The sequence below is a fragment of the Eleutherodactylus coqui genome, chromosome 1, assembly GCF_035609145.1.
Source record: "Eleutherodactylus coqui strain aEleCoq1 chromosome 1, aEleCoq1.hap1, whole genome shotgun sequence".
In the NCBI taxonomy this organism is placed as follows: Eukaryota; Metazoa; Chordata; class Amphibia; order Anura; family Eleutherodactylidae; genus Eleutherodactylus; species Eleutherodactylus coqui.
This window is the reverse complement of record NC_089837.1, coordinates 289246244-289266328: the sequence shown is the minus strand read 5'-3', so window position 1 is coordinate 289266328 and position 20085 is coordinate 289246244. Positions and strand designations below refer to the sequence as shown.

The following is a 20085-nucleotide window of genomic DNA, read 5'->3' as shown; positions in this document are numbered from 1 at the left end:
GGGGGGGGGGCGGGAGGGCAACGCTACTAGTGGGGCCACTATGGGGGGGGAGGCAACGCTAGTAGTGGGGCCACTACGGGGGGGGGGAAGGCAACGCTACTAGTGGGGCCACTATGGGGGGGGGGGAGGCGGGGGGGAGGCAACGCTACTAGTGGGGCCACTATGGGGGGGGGGGGGGAGGCAACGCTACTAGTGGGGCCACTATGGGCGGGGGGGGGGGGGAGGCAACACTACTAGTGGGGCCACTATGGGCGGGGGGGGGGGGGGAGGCAACACTACTAGTGGGGCCACTATGGGGGGGGGGGGGGGAGGCAACGCTACCAGTGGGGCCACTATGGGGGGGGGGGGGAGGCAACACTACTAGTGGGGCCACTATGGGCGGGGGGGGGAGGCAACACTACTAGTGCGGCCACTATGGGGGGGGGGGAGGCAACACTACTAGTGGGGCCACTATGGGGGGGAAAGGCAACACTACTAGTGGGGCCACTATGGGGGGGGGGAGGCAACACTACTAGTGGGGCCACTATGGGCGGGGGGGAGGCAACACTACTAGTGGGGCCACTATGGGCGGGGGGGGGAGGCAACACTACTAGTGGGGCCACTATGGGGGGGGGGGGGGGAGAGGCAACACTACTAGTGGGGCCACTATGGGGGGGGGGAGGCAACACTACTAGTGGGGCCACTATGGGGGGGGGGGAGGCAACACTACTAGTGGGGCCACTATGGGCAGGGGGGGGAGGCAACACTACTAGTGCGGCCACTATGGGGGGGGGAGGCAACACTACTAGTGGGGCCACTATGGGGGGGAAAGGCAACGCTACTAGTGGGGCCACTATGGGGGGGGGGGGAGGCAACGCTACTAGTGGGGCCACTATTGGGGGGGGGGGGGGGGGAGAAGGCAACGCTACTAGTGGGGCCACTATGGGGGGGGGGGAGGCAACGCTACTAGTAGGGCCACTAAACAGGAACATACAAGCTCCATGCAGATTTTGTCCATAGTCAGGCATGAACCAAGAATAGGGGCCACTATGGTTTGGGAGGGCAACACTACTAGTGGGGCCACTATGGGGTGGAGGGCAATGCTACTAGTGGGGCCACTATGGACGGGCTCAGCTGTTAGCACTGTTGCCATGCAGTGCTGGAGTCTTCGGTTCAAATCCGACCAAGGGTGACATCTGTGTGTCCTTTGTTCTCCAATGGAGGAGAAGTTCAGGAAGAATAGTGTGGCAGCTCAGTTATTAGCACTGCTGAAGTTTTATGTTCAAGTCTGACCAAGTGCAACATCTGTATGGAGTTTTTCAAAGCTGATGTGGTTCTTGACGAGATCCCCAGCACTGCAAGGCAACAGGGCCAACCACTGAGCCACATTCACCAGAAATTACCAATTAACCAGTTTCATCTGTCTCACATGGACTACAATGCAATAAAATACAGATTAGTCTATACAGTGCTCCCTCGCTATATCTCGGTTCAATGATTGCGGCTTCAGTGCATTATGGATTTTAGATAGACCATTCTGTTTTCACTGAGTTTTTCGCTATATTGCAGAATTTTGTGGTACATACAGGAAAAACAGAACGCCACTAGTGTTTGCAAGATTGTACACGGCACACTATTGGCTGATGGAATGTGTTCTGCATCCTGGCCGCTGATTGGCTCACTGATTACACCATCGGTCTGTTTGTTCACTTTTGCGATTGTTTGGCAGTTCACTCGACAGATTCATTTGTGTAAATAGAACGCCGCTACTTTGCGGATTTTCACGCATCATGGGGGTCTCTGGAACGCAACCCCCTCGATAGATGAGGGATCAGTGTATTCAGTTTTTGTAACCAGTAGCAAAGGCGCAGCAGTCTGCACTTTTTTTTTTAGTTAAAAAAAAAATGAAAAAAATGAAAAATCGGAATTCAGATGGAGAATATAGAAGCGGATCGAAACAAAGTATTCCGCTTCAATACATTTTTATAGGCTGGAAATCAAACATGGTCTGTTTTGCACTTTCCAGGACGGAACAGTAAAACTGAAAAGGAAAATGCCACTGTGAAGAGGCCCTAATAAACATGGGTTTACTGCGTCTTCTACGAAAAGCCCTGGGAAACTAACAATGCGGATTGTTTAAAGTTACAGGACCATGTCTTACGCAATACAGAGATTCTGATGACAGTGGGTTCAAATCAAAATGTCCTTCACAGTTCACACATGCAGTGTCTAGGAATCTCTACTCTTTCCATGCAATGCTGTATGCCAATTTATATAACCCCTCATGCATTAGCAGGCTATTGGAGCTACATTTAAGATTGGTGCGCTATGGGTATCAAATACAGACATGTGCATGAGGCCTTACGGCGCAGACATTAATGTGAATGGCAATATGGAACCACGCAAAGTTAGTAATGCTCTTAAAAGAAATCAAAACAGAAATCAGTCAGTCATCAGAATATTACTGTAGCCTCTTGAGCCTGTAACTTCAAGTCGCCATATAATTATTATTACCTCTTTTTACATTGTTAAAGGGAATAGATCTTATATTTTTCCCCCTAATTAACCCTTTTCAATCCAATTTGTATCCTGGTTTTCCTAAGAGACTTACTCTTTTTCTGTCGTTACACAACAGCACTATATGCTGGCTAAAGCCAGTACTGCATGAGGTGACACGGATAGGCTCTGATGGCAGAGAGACTGGCAATATACAGTAAGAGAACCCCAACGGACGTCTTCCAACATCGGAGCTGTACAGCCTTAAATCATAATGTCTTCAGATGTCAGACAGTGGATTGGAAAGGATTAAAACCAGATAGTGAAGCAAATTCCATTTCTTCTAATCTGCTTTTATTTTTCGATTGTAGATTTATTCTATTGTCTGTACATGATCTGTGCAAAAGTTATTATGCAGGGAGAGGGAGGAGGTGAGCTGCGATTATTACCTATTGTGCATGGTGGATCTTGCTTTAGCTAAAGGTGTCTCTTCGTTGTAATCCTTCCTGTGACAATTAGAGGATTACTGAGAAGTTCTCTCTACAGATCAGTAATTGCCCTTTTACACAGGATGATCATTCCGATTTCAGCGCTCCCGCAGAATTCTTAACGATTATCGTCCTGTGTAAACTCTTGCAGCGACTGAACGAAAATTATTCAGTTCAGTTTCTACATGCAAAAAACTGAATAAAGTGTCGTTCAGTGTAAACAGCAGTCGATCACTTCTGAACGACTGTTTGCTTACTGTGAATGGAGGCGGCGGGGGAGAACGCTCCCTGGTCTGCCCTTTCTCTATTCTGGCAGCACTGTGAACGCCGCCAACGATACTCGCTCCTGTGTAACAGCACAGGAGCGAGCATCACTGGGACGAGCTGTCCTGCAGTTTTCACACTGATGAAAAAAAAGTTAAAGGGGTTGTCTCGCGAAAGCAAGTGGGGTTAAGCACTTCTATATGGCCATATTAATGCACTTTGTAATATACATCGTGCATTAAATATGAGCCATACAGAAGTTATTCACTTACCTTCCCTGCGCTGGCGTCCCCGTCTCCATGGCTCCGTCTAACTTCAGCGTCTAATCGCCCGATTAGACGCGCTTGCGCAGAAGGGTCTTCTGCCTTCGGGTCTGTCCGGCAGCAGCCGCGTTCTGGCTCCGCCCCTTCTACGCGTCATCGCGTAGCTCCGCCCCATCACATGTGCCGATTCCAGCCTCCTGAATGGCTGGAATCGGCACACGTGACGTGACAGGGCGGAGCTACGCGACGGCGCGTAGAAGGGGGCGGAGCCAGAACGTCGCTGCTGCCGGACAGACCCGAAGGCACAAGACCCTTCTGCGCAAGCGCGTCTAATCGGACGATTAGACGCTGAAGTTAGACGGAGCCATGGAGACGGGGACGCCAGCCCAGGGAAGGTAAGTGAATAACTTCTGTATGGCTCATATTTAATGCACGATGTATATTACAAAGTGCATTAATATGGCCATACAGAAGTGCTTAACCCCACTTGCTTTCGCGAGACAACCCCTTTAAGTTTTTATGTTGAACATATTAAGAATTAGTCTTTTACATTTCTTCAGGAAGGTCTGCATTCAGTGCATAAGTCAATATGACATTGAAAACTAATTCCCTCTAAGAGTCGGTAGGAGTACTGTTTCTTCTTATGGAGAGTGCCAAGTAGGCATAAGGAGATATAAAGGCCATGCATTGTTCATCTGGGAAATTTTATATGCAAATATAAGATGGTTCAATGCCTCTGTGATGCCACCATCCAATAGGTGGCACTGTAGAGTTATTATCTCCTATTTGCATAATGTATAGACCAAGTATGTCTGTAAAACAATTAAGAACCCTTAGGTCACATGCCCAGTTTTGAAATTTAGAAAAAGTGCAGATGGCTTCCAATGTTACCATCAGAAATTCATTAAGCTGTTACTGTAGCCTTTTTTTAATGACCCTGATCAGTAAAATCATGAATGGAAAATAACCAAAAATGCCTAGAATACAGATAAAATTAATTCCTTAGTTATAGCAAAACACATTTTCAGCAGCTTCTTACCTCACCCCTTTGACTTTGCTGCTCCTGATGACTCTGGACATGCCACTCCCCCTAGAGGGACGTGACTGTGAAGTTGTCTTCTGGGATGTTCTCGGGTCCCAGAAAGCCACCCTTCAGATTTGGTGGTGACAAAACTGGGGGACCCTGTGGGGGAAAGGCCGGGTAACGATAGGAATCCTGGAGCTGCACCATTGAGTCTCTTTGCACAGGGGAATGGGTAATATCATTGAGCAAAGGACACGGGTATGATGATCTATGGTGCCCCCTTACCATGTCCAGCGTCTCTTTGTCTCTTTTGGGGCTTGGGATGTGGGGGCTCAGGCAAGATACTCCATCTCCCCGCCTACCCATGAAGTCTGAAAGTAATCCACCCTTTCCATCATAGGGGGGACTGCGGGATGGGTACCAGTAGCCAGCATTCTTGCAGCTGGGAGGGTCATAGCGGTGATGCGTTGATGGCTGGGGAGGCAACTGCTCCCTACAGGAGGGCAAGTGGGGAGGGAGACTATGTTTCAGGGGATCGCAAGATGAGTGGGGAGGCGGCACAAGCTTTCTTCCCTCCCCTGGCCGTAGCTCAAGAGTAGGGGAGCAATTAGGGGAAAAAGGAGAGTCTTGTAGTGGGAGATCATATCCCAGGCCAGGTGGTGGTGGGGGTGGTGGTGGCGGATGAGGTGCACCAGTACTGGTGTTGCCAACTGTAGGGAGATGGGGGAAGTGTTTACCAGGATCAAGTTCTGTAGACGGGGGGCCCAGCCCAGGAGAGTCACTCTGGAAGCCAAATGTGCCATCAGAAGGGGTAGATGGGTTCATGGAATAAGGTCCAGAGAAATCACATGTAGGCTCCCTCTCACCCACCCCATACGCCCGCGAGTGGGAGGGCAGAGGAGACATGCTGCTGTCCCCACTATAGCAGTCCAGTCCTAAGTCTGAGGTGTCCTGAAAGAGGGAACTGACTGAGGAAGTAGGTGGTGGAGCAGGTGGTTTGGGGGAAAATTTGGTTTTGCCTGAACCTCTTTCTTTCTTGCTGGCTGCACAGCTGCCACCTCGCCCTCCTCTTGGGCCCCTGGGGCCACCACCTCTCTTGGTTGGAAAACCTGCTGGTGGAGCAGCAGCTGATGATGATGAGGAAGATGGGGAGGATGATGAGAAGCCTAGGTGATGGTGCTGTTGGTGTGACTGTTCAAATAGGTCTGCTTTCTTCCTACGTCCTCTACCAGGTTTAGCAGATTGGTGAAAAAGGACAGTCTGGTTCCAACTATATCCTGGTGTTGCTGATGTATCATTCCAGTCCATCATTAGCTTTTCAAGGCTAGAGAGACTTGATTGACCTTCACTGGAAGAGGCCTCACTATTGGCTCTGCGATAACCAGCTCCAGGTTGTGTGTATTGTGTGCTGTCAGAGGAGGACTCTGACATATTGTCGGTATTTTGCTTGGTCTTTTGGGGTGTATAATTACTAATGTCCAAGATAACATTGGATTCTGTCATGTGGCAATCAAATCCCGGGCCATAAAGCTGACCAAAACTCTCATTACCCCAATCTGACTGGCCATAACCTTGTCGAAATCCCCACTGGCTTGCACCCACAGATCCTGTAAAGTTGCGGTTGTTCTCACCAGGAAACAATGGACCAGAGACCTTAGGTAACATATATCCAGCTGGTGAAGAGGTGCTTGAACGACTTTCACTCCGAAGTGGTGGGAATGGTGGTAACTCTGATGTACTGAAAAAGGGAGTTTTAGCTGTATTAGTACCTGTTCCTGCTGATATTTGTTGTTGCTGGCTGAAACTTGTGCTACTATGGGCACTGCCTGGTGATGAAGGGAGGCTATTACCTCCACCACTGAAAGAAAAGCTGCAGTCCTTATTACCTAAACAGTCAGGAGGCGCTGGATACTGCTTGTTTGGTGCAAATATACCGTGGCCAGGCAAATTCTGTCCACTAGCTCCAGAAAAGCCTCCAAATTGGCCAAAGCCGCCAGCACTTTGGGAGTTGGGAGAACGTGACAGCAGCTTTTGAAAGGCATCTGACCCGCGACATTCTTGTTGGGAAAGTGAGCCAAAATTAGCATTTGCCCGGTTTGGAGGGAATTGCTGCCTGGCAGCTGTTGAACTTTGGTATGGCGATTCTTGGGTAGCAGATTTTGTGCCCCGGGAATTAGAATACGGCTGGAGTGCCCTTGGGTTCGGGGAGGCTGATGACCCAGAGAACGCAGATGTAGATTTTCTGGCTTCCTGTCTTTGAGCAACTGAAGCAAAATCCACAAGGTCTGAGGAATCGTCTGAGTCCAAAAGAGATCTGAAATAGCCAGTAAAAAGTCCATGATGATCCTGTCCTCCACTTTCAGCCTGAGACAAAGAGCCTGTTCCAGTATAGTAGTTTGGACGAGATGGTGATCCACTATGCAACGCAGAAAAGCCCCTGTGCTCAGGTCCTTGGTAATTACAATGCCTGCCACTTGACTGACCATGGGATACCTGTGTCATCCAAGGCCCACCTTTGCCTTCACTTCCCCAGTCAGACATGCCTTGATATCCTAAACCAGGCTCTCCTCCCATTTCACCAAGCAAAGCACCATTTTTTCTAGACCTTCTCTTGCGTTTGGGCTTGGCGTTAGGATCTGGTTCAGCCTTCGGTTGTCTACGTTTTCTTGGCTTTAGCGGGTCAACAGCTCTCGGCTTTGTTTTTTTCTTTCCAATTCCTTCAAAAAAGTCACTAAATGAACAGCGAGACACTTCTGCATTATGACTATTGCATCCCCCACGACGGCCAGGCCCTCCACCACGCCCACCTCTCCTACGATAACCCTGAACTCTGTGTAGGAATTGTGAGATATTATGAGTTTCAGGAGCTTGGTGCACAGAATCAGGCAGTGTAGGAGTCCAACAACGAGGTGGAGAAGTGCGTCCAGCTCCTTGACTCTGACTGTTCAGAAAAGCAAGTTTTGCGAGGACATCACTGTATTCAGACTTGCTGTCATTGGTGTCTGCTACGTAGGAAGGTTGAGGAGATGCCAGTTTTTGCTTTCTTCTCCTTCTCTTCTTCACAAATTCTCCATCGGATACTGGTGGAGCTGGCTGTGGAGTTGGTGGAGGTGGTACAGATGGTTCAATAGGAAGCGGCTGAGAAACCATTGGCGGGGTGTCTCTAGCCAGGACGAGGTTTTTGGGTGGCCGTCCTCTTCTCCTCTTAAGGATGATCGGAAGTTCACCAGGTGGGAAAACCATGACAACATTTCGGCCATTATTTTTCATCTTTAGTAGAGAGGTGGGACCAGGGCCTGTACCACCAATCAGTTCTCCTCCTTCAACACTAAGAGTGCTACTGAATGAAGATACTTTATAACTGGTTTTATTTCTCCTTCCCATTGGCATCGGGATTTTGGCAATCCGCACCACCATCTTGCGTATACCCCTCCGTTTTGGTTTTTGAGGAGGGCCCTGCTCAGCATTCATATCAACTGCAGACGCTTTCTGATTAAGAGTAGGAAGTGGAAATACTGAGTTTTGCTCATGAGTTCGATATGCTCTAGGCTCCTCAGGTGTTCGGTGGTAAGGAGGCATTACAAATGCACGAGATAGACTTTCAGATGCTCGTGGTCTTCCAGGTCTTCTTCTCCGGCCCCTGCCAGGTCTATCTCCCCTGCGTCCTCTGAGACCAAACCTGTGACCTCCACGTGTGGAAAAAGGGGTTCGTCTGAGAGTTTCTGATGTTGCAGAGAAGAGAGGTAGCATCCAGGGCATTTCTTCCATTCTTGGCTCTGCCATAACTTCCCTTACTTTGTATTTCTCTAACCTTTTTCTACACTGTTCTATTCTTTCATCGTCGGACGACTCCCTTTCATCCTCATTCTCTGTTCTCTCTTCATCTTTAACACTTAAATTTCTTTCCTGATTTGCATGTGCATTACCCTGCTCTCCTTCAGGTTTTACCTCCTTATCTTCCTTCATCATTTTTACTCCCAATTCATCTTCCTGCTCATCTGAGGACTCTTCGGGTTTACTATCAATCTGATCCTCTTCTGACTCTTCTTCCTGTTTATTCTCTTCCTGTTCTTCACCTGATGATTCCTCAGCCTCCTTTTGCTCCCTCTGCTCTTGCCTAAAACCCCCTATCTTACTTGACTCTTGCTCTTTACAAAATTGTTTTTCCTGTTTGTCTTCCTCCTCCCCAGAATCATCCATTTCTTGTCTATCATAGCCCTGCTCATCCCCTGATGATTCATTTTCATTTTTGTGCCGTGCCTGCTTTTCATTTGCACTGTCCTCCCAATTTTGGCTGCCCAACTCTTCCTGGTCCCTCACCTGCATACTCTGTGTTGGTTGTGGCTCCATCAAGGCAAGAGCTGCTAACTCTCTAAGAACATTTGAGCTGGCAGATTCACTTGAGTCTGGGTTGGGCGATACAGGGCTTGGCTCCTTGCTATCAACAGTTTCTGAAGGCTTTTCTTCAGGGCTTCGCAGTCCACATGCAAGGCTTTGAGAAGAAAAGAAGCTGTACTGTAATCCTGGCTCTACATCTTCATTCTCTGATGGGGGGCTAACAACGTGTGTATAATCAAGACGAACGCCACTAGATTGTAGGTCAATGGAAAGCTGGCTAAAGTCCTTCATAATATCCATCAAACGTACTACTGGCTGTAGATTGACACGACCATTGCCACATTTGCTTTTAAGTAATGCAATGATTCCATCAACACCCAGTTTTGTGGTTCCTGCAGATGAGCGGCAAAAAGATTTGTTTGAACGGCCAAAAGAATGCTGGGGTCGGCTATCTTCTCCTTGGTGTTCAAACTGAATAGATGCAGAATCTGAAAGAGAAACACAAATTAGTAAAAAGATAAGGATCATGTGTAGGTTAAGAAAAATTCGATTGAATTCATAACTTTTCATAAACTAATAAAATGTACGGAGAATTAACCCAGAAAGGACACATCAATTTGGTAACTGGCTAGCCTCTGAGCCCAAAACCAGGAATCCTTCAAAGTGGTTGTACATCCTTCATTATAAGTCATCAATAGTAGATCAGTGGGGTCTGCTGTTCAGAACTCCCGATGATCAGTTGTCCATTGGGCTGATGCAGTACTGCAGACAAGGCTCCAACTGAATTTAATCTACTATTCATAGCCTATCATGGAGGTAGGGCCTCGTCCACATGAGCAGCACGGCATTGCCTTGAGAAAATTGCAGCAATATCGCATCGCTGGTCTGTGTGTCACCACTGCGGTTTCTCGCGGTGATACCGCAACTTTTCTAGAGCTACAAAGTCACATGTGGTTCTACAAAGTCGCGAGACTTTGTAGCACCGCATGCAAGGATTTTCAGGCTAAGTAGGGCTTGCAATATAAGCCCTACCCCAAAATAAGCCGTAGCTGAAGAAAAAAATAAAAATAAGTTTACATCACCTAGAAGGGCTGTCCGGGGTTCCGCTGCAGCTTCTCCCTGGGTCCCCGATGCTGATAGTCGTCTCTTATGGCCGGGGACTGAAAAATCCCGGCCTCCTTAAAGTGCTAGCTGTGATTGGCTGACGCCTAATTAATCAGAGCCAGCACTCAATGAATGACTGTGATTGATTCATCGAGCGCTGGTTGTGATTGGCTAAGAGTCAGCAATTCTAGGAGATGAAGATTTTTCAATCCCAGGCCAGAAGATGAAGAGAAACAGTGCCAGGGACCGAGGAGAAGACGCGGCTGGGCTGACAGTGCTAAAGTGATGTATCTGTATTTTTTTTATTTTTCCATGCAGCCAGGGCTTAGGTTAGGGCTTTGATAGTAGTATTTCCTACTCTCAAAGTTGCATCGCAGTCGAGCACATATCGCGGGACCCGCAAGGTTTTTGTGTCGGGCTGTTGCATGCTACAAATCCTCGTACGTGTGAAGTAACCCATAGGAAAGCATGGGCTCCACATACATGCGATTTGTAGCAACGCAACAAAATCACGCAACTTTTTCGCCCACGTGAACAAGGCCTAAATGTGTGAGGCTGATAACACCATAACTTTTGGTCATCTCCATCTTTGGCTAACATCTCAAAGAGTTGGGCTTAGCTGGTCTGGCCTCCAATGTAGACAAAACAGGGAGAGAAGGTTATTTCTACCATAAAGCTACTTTTCATTTAGAGACCCAAGCAGACCATGCTTTACAAAAACATATTTCTTATGCACTTTTGTTGCCTACAGAGTGAAGAAAGGAAACCAATGCTAGTATGGTAATTGTATGATAGAGTTTAAATTCTTAAGTGCAACATGGAATCCAGAAGACTCAAATAAGACAAAAATCATAGTCTAGTTTTATTTATTTTTAGCCACATTTACAATCCTAACTTAAGACTTGACAATAACCCATTTCACATTCCCCCATTACTAAATGTTAGTTAAAATATATTAATTGTGATCTATGCAAATACATACTTTCTTGCCTGTCTTGCTTCGAACTTCTCCCACTGTACTTGTGATCTCTGTAAAAAAAAATAAAAAAATTATTTAAGTCAATAAAAGTTAGGACCAAGTTTTACAAGAATACAGAAATGTGTACAAGCAGGAAAGTATTAACAAGAACTGTAAAAACATAAAAAGGTTAAGATTAGAACAACTCACTTTCCTTAAGCAGTAACCCTAACCATAAAATGATCACCGAAAGCCAGGCTGACGAAACCAGTTGATCAGCTGTCATCAGGAAAATGTAGTGGCAATTAAAGCCAATGACCAATCATGTATGTAATGCAGTGTCACATGTGGAGACCTTGATTGCAAGGTAAGTTTTATGCAGAAGCTCTTTACTCTATTTACCAAAATGACCCAGAAGTATTTAAGGGCCACCCCTGTGAAAACCCATTTTTCTATCCCTGCCCTCCCCTGATTGCCTGTCACACTCTGGAGGTCTTCTATGTATATTGCAGTAATTTCCATGCAGTGCAGACCCCTGTCTGATACTTATCTCTTCAGCAAATCTGATATGTCTGTGCTTTGTCACTATACTGTGCTATCAATCCCATGATGTGTTAGCACATCACACTGGCAGCTACAGCCTGTACCAAGGCTTACAGCAGGAAGGACACTGCCATTACCATCTGTATTTTTTTATTAATCTAAATAAGCTAGAGACCATAAATATACAGTTAGGAGGATGAGCTGTGATCTCCATTATAACTGTGTGACAGGAGCTGTGAGCGCATCAGTAACTGTGATAGGATTGTCTGTTTCCCACTCTAAAGAGTTTTTGTGGTAGGTTCCACCATGAAGGAGTTATGCTGGCTGAAAAACTGACTAATGTGAAAGAACATAAAGCCAAGTAAATCTAAACTAGTCAGAATTGAGCTCAGATGGCCCACCTGAGAAGGTAGCGCCCAGGAGTTTCAGACAGAAAAGAATAACTAAACAAGCTGTCATATATAAACTGGGGGGCTAGTTACATAATATTTTTTTTTAATTCACCGGAGTGGCTCTTTAAATAACCTGGTCACTCTAAAGGCTATGAAAGCTCTATTTGGTTTTTAATTTTATGTTCATCTAAAAATAAATTTCTACATCTTTAACTGCTTAACACAATTCAACGTACATGTATATTGGATGTCGCAAGGTTTACACAGAGTGGGCTTGGCGTACAGGCAGTGGATGTCGGCAGTCTGACTGCTGACAACCTGGCTGCAGGGATCGAAGATAACTCAGATCAGTTAACCATTTAGATGCAGCTGGCAACACTGACAGCATCATTAAAATATCTTGATAGAGGAAGGAAGCTCCCTCTATCAGGCGAACACAATGCAGACAACCACTCTTATCATAGCAGCCTGGGGCCTTGTGAAAACTCCCAGGGTGGCCATGCATTTGTCTATTAAACCGTAGTAGGTCTACAAAAATACAATACTGCAATACTGAAGTTTTGCAGTATACTGTATACATAAATTGCTAGTTCATAGTAAAAAGTTATTATAAAAATGTAAAATGTTTTCCCATTTTTAACAAACCAAAACATATATTGGGTATTGCCATGTCTGTAAAAGTGATTAAATAAATCATATGTACCCCAAAATACCAACACTATCAAAAAGGTGTCCAGGAAGAAACAAGCCTTCACACAATGGAAAAAAAAAGTCATGGTGGTCAGAAGATGGCGGCAAAGCAATTTAAAAGTAGTATAACAAAACTACATAAATTTTGTATCACCATAATTATACTGAGCTAAAGAATGAAGTTAACATCAAGCGATTCAAGTTAAACACTTTCTGAAAAAACTATCTGGAGAGTTGCACTATATATCCCACACGTCATAGAATTTTAAAAAGCAGGTTTTAGTTTTAGATTTTTTTTAACAAACTATAAAAAAATTTGATATTGTTGTAATTATACTAATCCGCAGAATGAAATGAATGTCATTTTTACTTATATGTTTTTTTGGTACATTAAAAAGTATCACTGAAAACTACAACTCATCCCATAAAAAACAAGCCCTCATACAGCTATGTAGATCAAAGAATAAAGTTTTAAGCACTAAATTTTAAAGTCAATACTGTTCAATAACATGGACAAATACACAACTGAAGTCATTTTTAATGTTTTTACATTTAGTACAACCAAGTTGACAACTGCCAATGGCCATCTTTCTTTCCTGAAAAGTGTACTGCAACATCTATGTGTAAGCTGGAAGTAGATGGCCAACCAAGCTTCTATTGGTAGTAATGTCAGAAAACATCTTTGATACCTAGGAACAAAACCTTCAGTATTATGACCATGTTCACACGACCATACTATGGCTGCATTTTTTTTCCTAACACTCCCATATTACGAGCGACTAAATATGCCGGTAATGTGCTGATCTGAAACTGTAATGTCCAGCAAGGGATCTTCTTAAGGAATATGCCAAGGTAATAGGTCAGATAAAAAAACACAACAGATATCTGTTGAGAAGGCCTGTGCAAAGCATTCCAGCTTACAGAATGTTTATCTACAGGTCCCATGCATGCGCTTACCGTGAACGAGGGTGTCTACAGGCTAGAGTCACTCTGCGGCCCCTTTCGGCCTCCTTTGAATGTGGAGGACGCTTTTCGTCAGGAGTATCTCCATTTTCCAGGCTAGAAGGGACAAGGCCAGCAGCACTGACATCTGTAAGAGAAACAAATCCCCTTCAAGTTACTTCTGTGCTGGTGCTATAGCTACGCATTGGTTATGAGGCACAGTGCAAGCAGTCTCTCTACATTCATACAAGCATTTAAACATAGTAGTGTCTGAAGTCCCTGCCTTGCATTTACTATACCTCTTTTGCCCATACTCTGAACTTGTTTCGCTTTTTCACGTCCCACTCCGCATTTTTTTCCCCCAGTTTCTCTCCCCTTCCTCTCCTCTTCTCTCCCCTGCTGTCTTCTCTGCTCCTGCCTATCTCCTCCTTTCTCTCTTTCCTGTTATCTGTATCTCAGCATCCAGCAGAGTGGTGTATATATAATGTGTCTCTTCTCCACATACTGACACAAGTCTTCACCTCAGGGCTGCATGCTCTCCCCCTCCCCTGTTCAACTTAATCCCATGATCTCCTCACGCCTCTCCTCAAGGCTTCATGCTTTCTCCCTGCATCCACCGCTTTCCTATCTACACCTCAGCGTACAAGATCTGTATATCTCTGGATGCCGAGTCATGCATCATTCCACAAGTCATTATAAGAAATGATGCCTACTCTGGAAGTGGGCACTACTCCCATGCCAACCTTCCCTATGTGCTTTATCATGGCTGTGCTGGGGAAAGTTTGTGTGTGCACCTGTAGCCTCACAGCGCCTGTCTATTCAGTGCTTGCATTAACAATATGCAGACATTTCACACATTTAGTAACACTGACTTGAATTAGAAGAAGCATGTTCATTACAAGTAAAACGGGTTCCTCTGTAGAGGAGAGCATGATCATCCAGCACCCCAAAATCTAAGTAGTAGTCTGCCTCTGACCATATTAGTACATACAACCCCCCATAATGTACTACAGCAAAAAAAAAAAACTGCAGCCTTAAAATCCATTGTACAGTAAGGGAGGTTTTACACATAAGTGCCCAACAGTCGTCCCAGATGTCATCGCTCACTGAATAGAGGCGGAGTGTGTGTTGGTGATCTCTTCCGGCTGCTTGCCACAATCTGAAACAAACAGGCAGTCTGTGGATGACGGACTGCCTGTTTACGGACTGCCATGGGCGGATTGTCGCCAGATTTTTATGCATGCATAAACTGAACGGTACGCGAAGGAGTTACTGTTCGTAGTTTAAACTGAACGATTATTTAATGTCACACAAACCAATGATTACCTGAACAATAATCATTCTGTGCAAACGTGCCCTAAGAAAGCAACTGCTCCATGTAGCAGCAAAAAAAAGGTCTATTGCCATATACCAGTCCAGTGGAGGCAAAGAGGACATCCTGCTCATCCTTTGGGTGAATGGGGGCTGATGGAAAGGTTTTACATCTACAGTGTGAATACCCCCTTACACTCACACAGAGTAGAAGTTGCTTTCACAGGTAGAGGATGTTAGGAGGTGTATAGGGTGCAAAAAACAAGATATCAAGTTGACATTTGCTGTTTGCAGTTAACCAATCCAAGGAGAGCAATCATAGCAAGCATCAAGACATGCAAGTTTGGACAAACTGTACGGAGTGGATTAGTAAGCAGTCACCCCTCTGCTGTGGCCCGGACTAGAGGCAGCCTTATGAGCAGGCAAGGCTCGTAGGTCAAAGACCACCAAGTCATTGTGTACAGTCCAATGTCACAGGAAACTGGACCCAAATGAGAACATTGTAAAATATACAAGTGCACCTTGAACATAGGCTGACATTGCCAGTTCAGCTGTAGCAAATGGGTTCTGCTCATATACCTATATAGGCAGACATCAGGAAGTGAGCTTGTGTCACAGCTGAGTGTGTGGGGGGAGGGTAGAGGGCAGACAGATGGTGCAGTGATAAGAGGAGGGAGCAGGCATTGGATTCCAGGCACAGGACTAATTATAGCTGCCCTCCTCCCAGAATGCTTTGAGGCAGAAAGCACTCAGCCAGGGAACCACATCCTGGCAAAGCATTCCCTTTCCAGCCAGAAAGCCCTGCAGACTTTGGCATTTTGACCAGCCTCTTTCGTGCCCGAAAGCAGCATGTGACAGTATAACCCTTTCTGCTCCAATGAAACAAAATCATCCACCTGATACGGCATTCACCAGGCAAACATATATTCTGCGAGCAAGGCCGACAGGGCTGTGCATTACCATGTGATCTGCTAGAATACAAGGAGGAAATAGTGTGCGAGTTTATCAGAAAACTCGAAATTGTAATATTGCAGCTATTTCAGCACAGTATTCAGCGCCCACTCTTGTGATAGTATGAGGTTACAGATTATTGTCGGTCGGCATCATGCGCATCTTTTCTGCAAAACACGTGAGCAGATCCCATTAGAGGAAAGGCTTCACTACTTCCAAGGTAAACTCTGAAGAAGTTACTAAAATGTAGCGAAATGTGTCTGAAAGTCAAACCTGAGCCGGCGGAGTCATTGGCCTCTGCTCCGCATACATTATACATACGCACTGGCATGAGCACCCACACTAGTTATTGGGAAGGGATCGCATGGCAGCCCAATGCAGAAAAGTCTCGTCTTCCCAGCAGATGTCTCTCTCCACTTCTTTTCCCACTACAAAGACCTGCATACTAACTCCTTCCTTCCCTCCCTTTCTCCTGTCTGTCCTGTCTCCTCTGTCTCTCTCATCCTTTATTTATCTGCTTCCTCCTGTGTGCACAGATTAGCTGCTCCCCGCTGGATCCAGGATCTGTCAGACAGGCAGATAAAATACACAGCTACAAACAGAGAGGGGGTGTGCAGATACTCAGCATCATTATACAGCTCAGCGTGTGCATTTTCTGTACAGATACTCAGTGCCACTCTCTGTTCTAACAGGATGCCGCTGTACCGGGCGTTACATGTGGTAGGGCAGAGGGAGCAGGAGCATGTTGCCTGGATACCGAATGTGGAAGTGGGTCATGCAGCAGTGGGGACACGGTGACATCCGAACGGGGAGTGCTCACCATTAACCCATGGAGTGCCAAGGACCTGTTGTATTGGGGACACACCAGTACTAGCTAGCTCCTTCGGGCAGAAGTACAGTCACAGAAATGCTAACATGTTCAGCAGAAGATTACTTTGTTCTACAAAAAGAAAAGTTCATAATTAAAGAAAAGCCACGAGTTGGGTGAAAACTCCCAGACGTATCAGACCATTATAGACTCTATTCAGCACTTGGCACTTCTTTCCCAGACACAAAAATGATCAAAGCCCCCCTAGATGTTTTCTGACAAAGTGCGTCGGCCAATCCTACTCATCCGAATACGGAAAGACCATTCGCAACAAATCCCAACTGTCAAAAGAGTAAACAGAAAAAAACCCCACTGTCCTTTCTACGTATGCAAAATGGTCATTGCTGATATATACATACCATCACATATCTGCTCCTCAGCAGGCTTGAAGCGCTAAAAATCGCATAATTACCAAAGCCGAAGTAGTGTCGGATAACGCCCAGCGAGCCAAGGGAAGGTAGCAGCAGTGGAGGACTCCTTTTAATGCCAAGTATAGCACGGTGTTGGTGTACAACAGGGTGTGTGTCTCGTACTGCTTTCGCTACAATTCAAGTTACAAGAAATTTAGGGACTGTATTGCAAATGCTAAAAAGGATGGGTTGCAGATACTTCCATTTTTGGCAGCTTGAGACTAAAACAAATGACTTTCCCAAATGATACATGACCCCAAACTGTAATGCTGTCACATACCCATCCCACTACCACCACTTCTGTAGGGGGAGGAGGGCTGTTCTGGACGGTACAAGGTGTGGAGAGCATCTGTTAAAGACGATTGATTTCCCTTCCCAATTCTAGCGCAGCTAAGTGAATTTTTTCCCAGACATTGTACATCTATAGACACATTATGTGTGCAGGAAGCTTTTATTCCAAGCTATCTCTGGCTGGAAGGTGACAAGGTCACATTATCCCCAGAGCTGACAGTGACATCATATGACAAGGGAGGGGTGTTTTCCGACTTCCAAGGTGCTGGTTACCATAGGTACAGAGCTCAGCAAGGAAAGTGTTACTACACTGCTGTGCTCTGCAGGGTGCTCTGATGCAAAGCTCTACAGATCTATCTCTCAGGCAGGAAAGCCATTGCAAGCAGGCAGCGGCGGACAGGAAGGGGTTACACATTGCCACACTGCAGTGAATGGTCTCTCACAGTCTGACCTCTCAGTATAATCAGTTCAGTGATTCGGACTCTGACGGCTAGAGATGGCTATGCTGCTGGAGCTTTCTAAATAGAGAGCAGATGGGCCCCAGTATAGCCGACTTGGCCAGTGATAGCAGATACTGAGAACAAAGCCATGGAAGCGCATTTCTCAAAACAGACTTTATAGCGCTTTAACAGCTAAAGTGGTCATCCTAATCACAAGCCACTATCCGATTTACACCCGCTCAGCAGTACATTGAAACGAGCATGTATATGTGTTTGTCTAGATGACACACGTGCAACATTTACTATTAATACAGCACCACCTATTTAAAGGGCGCCGTTAGCAGATTGCAGTCACCGACATCAGTACCTGTCTCAGCCGGAGCTTCATCTGCTCAGACACATACACAAGGACCAATTTCACATGGAGACAACTGACTGATCACGATTTTTTTTTTCGGGAGGAAAGCAAAGTACTCAAGACAAATCCAGTGTGTACACCAAGGCTGTGTGCAAATGTTGCCTGGACCCCTGTGCTTAATTATTGCTACAAAGTTTGGTTTCTTTGTTCATTTAAGAAAACCAAGCGCCCAGAAGACATGATAGGCTATTAACAGCGTTCGACTCTTCCCTCAGGAGGAAGATTGGCAATCTATCTTGTATATACCGCAGCAGCAGTTCACATGTATTCCCGCAGTCCATGTTCCTACTAATGATCACAGGCACATTCTGGGGTCAATTTCACTGAAGGCTTATTAGTGTCATTAGGATTTGGTAGAAGTGACAAAACACAGGAGCTTCACATACATGAGGTCCTGGTAGCTCCTTGCAATAGCTGGGGACAACAGGTACATTTCCTGCATTTCCAAATACACCCTTTTAAAAGCCCGATTTTCCCTTCCTTTGGCTGCTCTCACATGCGTTCACAAAACACTGCGTCATTTTACAGCAAATTTCATGCAGCGTTGTCAAACGCATGCTACAGCATTTAACGCACCCCATCATTGTGATGGGCGATGAGGTGCATTAAGGAGTGCCAAGACTGGCGAAAATAGAGCAGACAGCGCTCGAAAATCACGGCGTTTGTTCCAGCGCTGGACCGCAAAGCCCCATTGAACTCAGTGGCAGCATTGTGCAACAATAATCGCGGTAAAAAGCGGGCTCCATAAGAGCAACCCAAGCCTTTAACTTAAACGCCTAAGACAGGGCTGCCAAATCGTTTGATGTCTTTGGACCACATTGGAAGAGTTGTCTTGGGCCACACATTACATACACAGAGGCTGCTTCTACATCTCCACTGGAACCTTCAGGCGAAAGTTCTGTCGCAGATCCAGGACAAACTGCCGGACGGAAGATGATGTTGTGCTTTTTCGTCCGGTAAAATGCCGGACAGCTGAGCGGAAACCGAACAAACCCCATAATGTCAATGGGGTCTGTTGGATTCCATCATAAGACAGATCCCGTTCAGCCTTAGGTCTCCCCCTTTCCTGCTCTGTGTGAACCCCTGACGCAGTTGTAAAAGTAGCCAACGACTAACAAAACACGTTAAAAGTTGCATGTCGGTTTTTTCCCATTGACAGGACTAAATCTGCATGCAGATTCATGGCAAAGACCACGGCAGCAAGCCCTGGAATTTTCTGCGGGTTTTAGAGATTTAATTCGCACGTGGAAATTCCACCGGGTTAAAGAAAAAATTTAAAATAGCCTTACGGTTCAAATAATCAGTTACTACCCACCTGAGACAGAGGCAAACAGCACTGAACGGATGACTTCTAAATTAATGCAGCTGGGTGGCTGACCAGGCTTGTCTACTGACTGCACTGGACCTCCTTCACACGGGCGACAAAGTTGCGTGATTTTGTTGTGTTGCTACAAATCGCATCTATGTGAAGCTTTCCTATGGGTTCCTTCACACATGCGATGTTTTGTAGCATGTAACAACCAAAAACATAAACCTCACAGGTCCGGCGTTATGCTCGCAACTCGTGAGGTGTTGTAGCCCATGTTTCCCTATGGAGCCTTCCTCTCTGTTGCATCGCATGAAAATGCTATTTCATGCAGTGCGATGCAACTTTAACAGTAGGAAGTCCTACTGTCAAAGCCAAATCTAGGCCCCAGCAGCAGAAAAAAAAATACATACATCACCTTATAAGTGCTCTCCCCAGGTCCCGGCACTGTTTTTTATCTTCTGGCCGGGGATTGAAAAATCCCCGCCTTCTAGAAGCGCTGGCTGTGATTGGCTGACGCTTAGTGTGCTTGCAGGAGACGGAGATTTTTCAATCCCCGACCAGAAGATGATGAAAAGAAATAGTGACTGGGACTGAGAAGAAGCTGCA

The 20085-nt window shown here is 46.0% G+C and overlaps 1 protein-coding gene across 5 annotated transcripts in view; it reads right to left on the bottom strand.

The window, feature by feature from the left end:
* The window catches only part of AHDC1 (AT-hook DNA binding motif containing 1), a 127296-nt gene that overhangs the window by 16559 nt on the left and 90652 nt on the right, over positions 1–20085 (bottom strand). For 4 of the 5 annotated variants that reach the window (XM_066572722.1, XM_066572753.1, XM_066572719.1 and 1 more), the window contains 3 exons: positions 13497–13629; positions 10939–10985; positions 4530–9340 (listed from right to left, as the gene is read on the bottom strand). In XM_066572722.1, coding sequence (XP_066428819.1) covers positions 4581–9340; positions 10939–10985; positions 13497–13629 — 4940 coding nt within the window. In that variant the 3' untranslated portion in view covers positions 4530–4580. Of the gene's footprint in view, positions 1–4529; positions 9341–10938; positions 10986–13496; positions 13630–13780; positions 13809–20085 lie in introns of those variants that run through there. The other variant, XM_066572743.1, reaches the window with a different exon arrangement.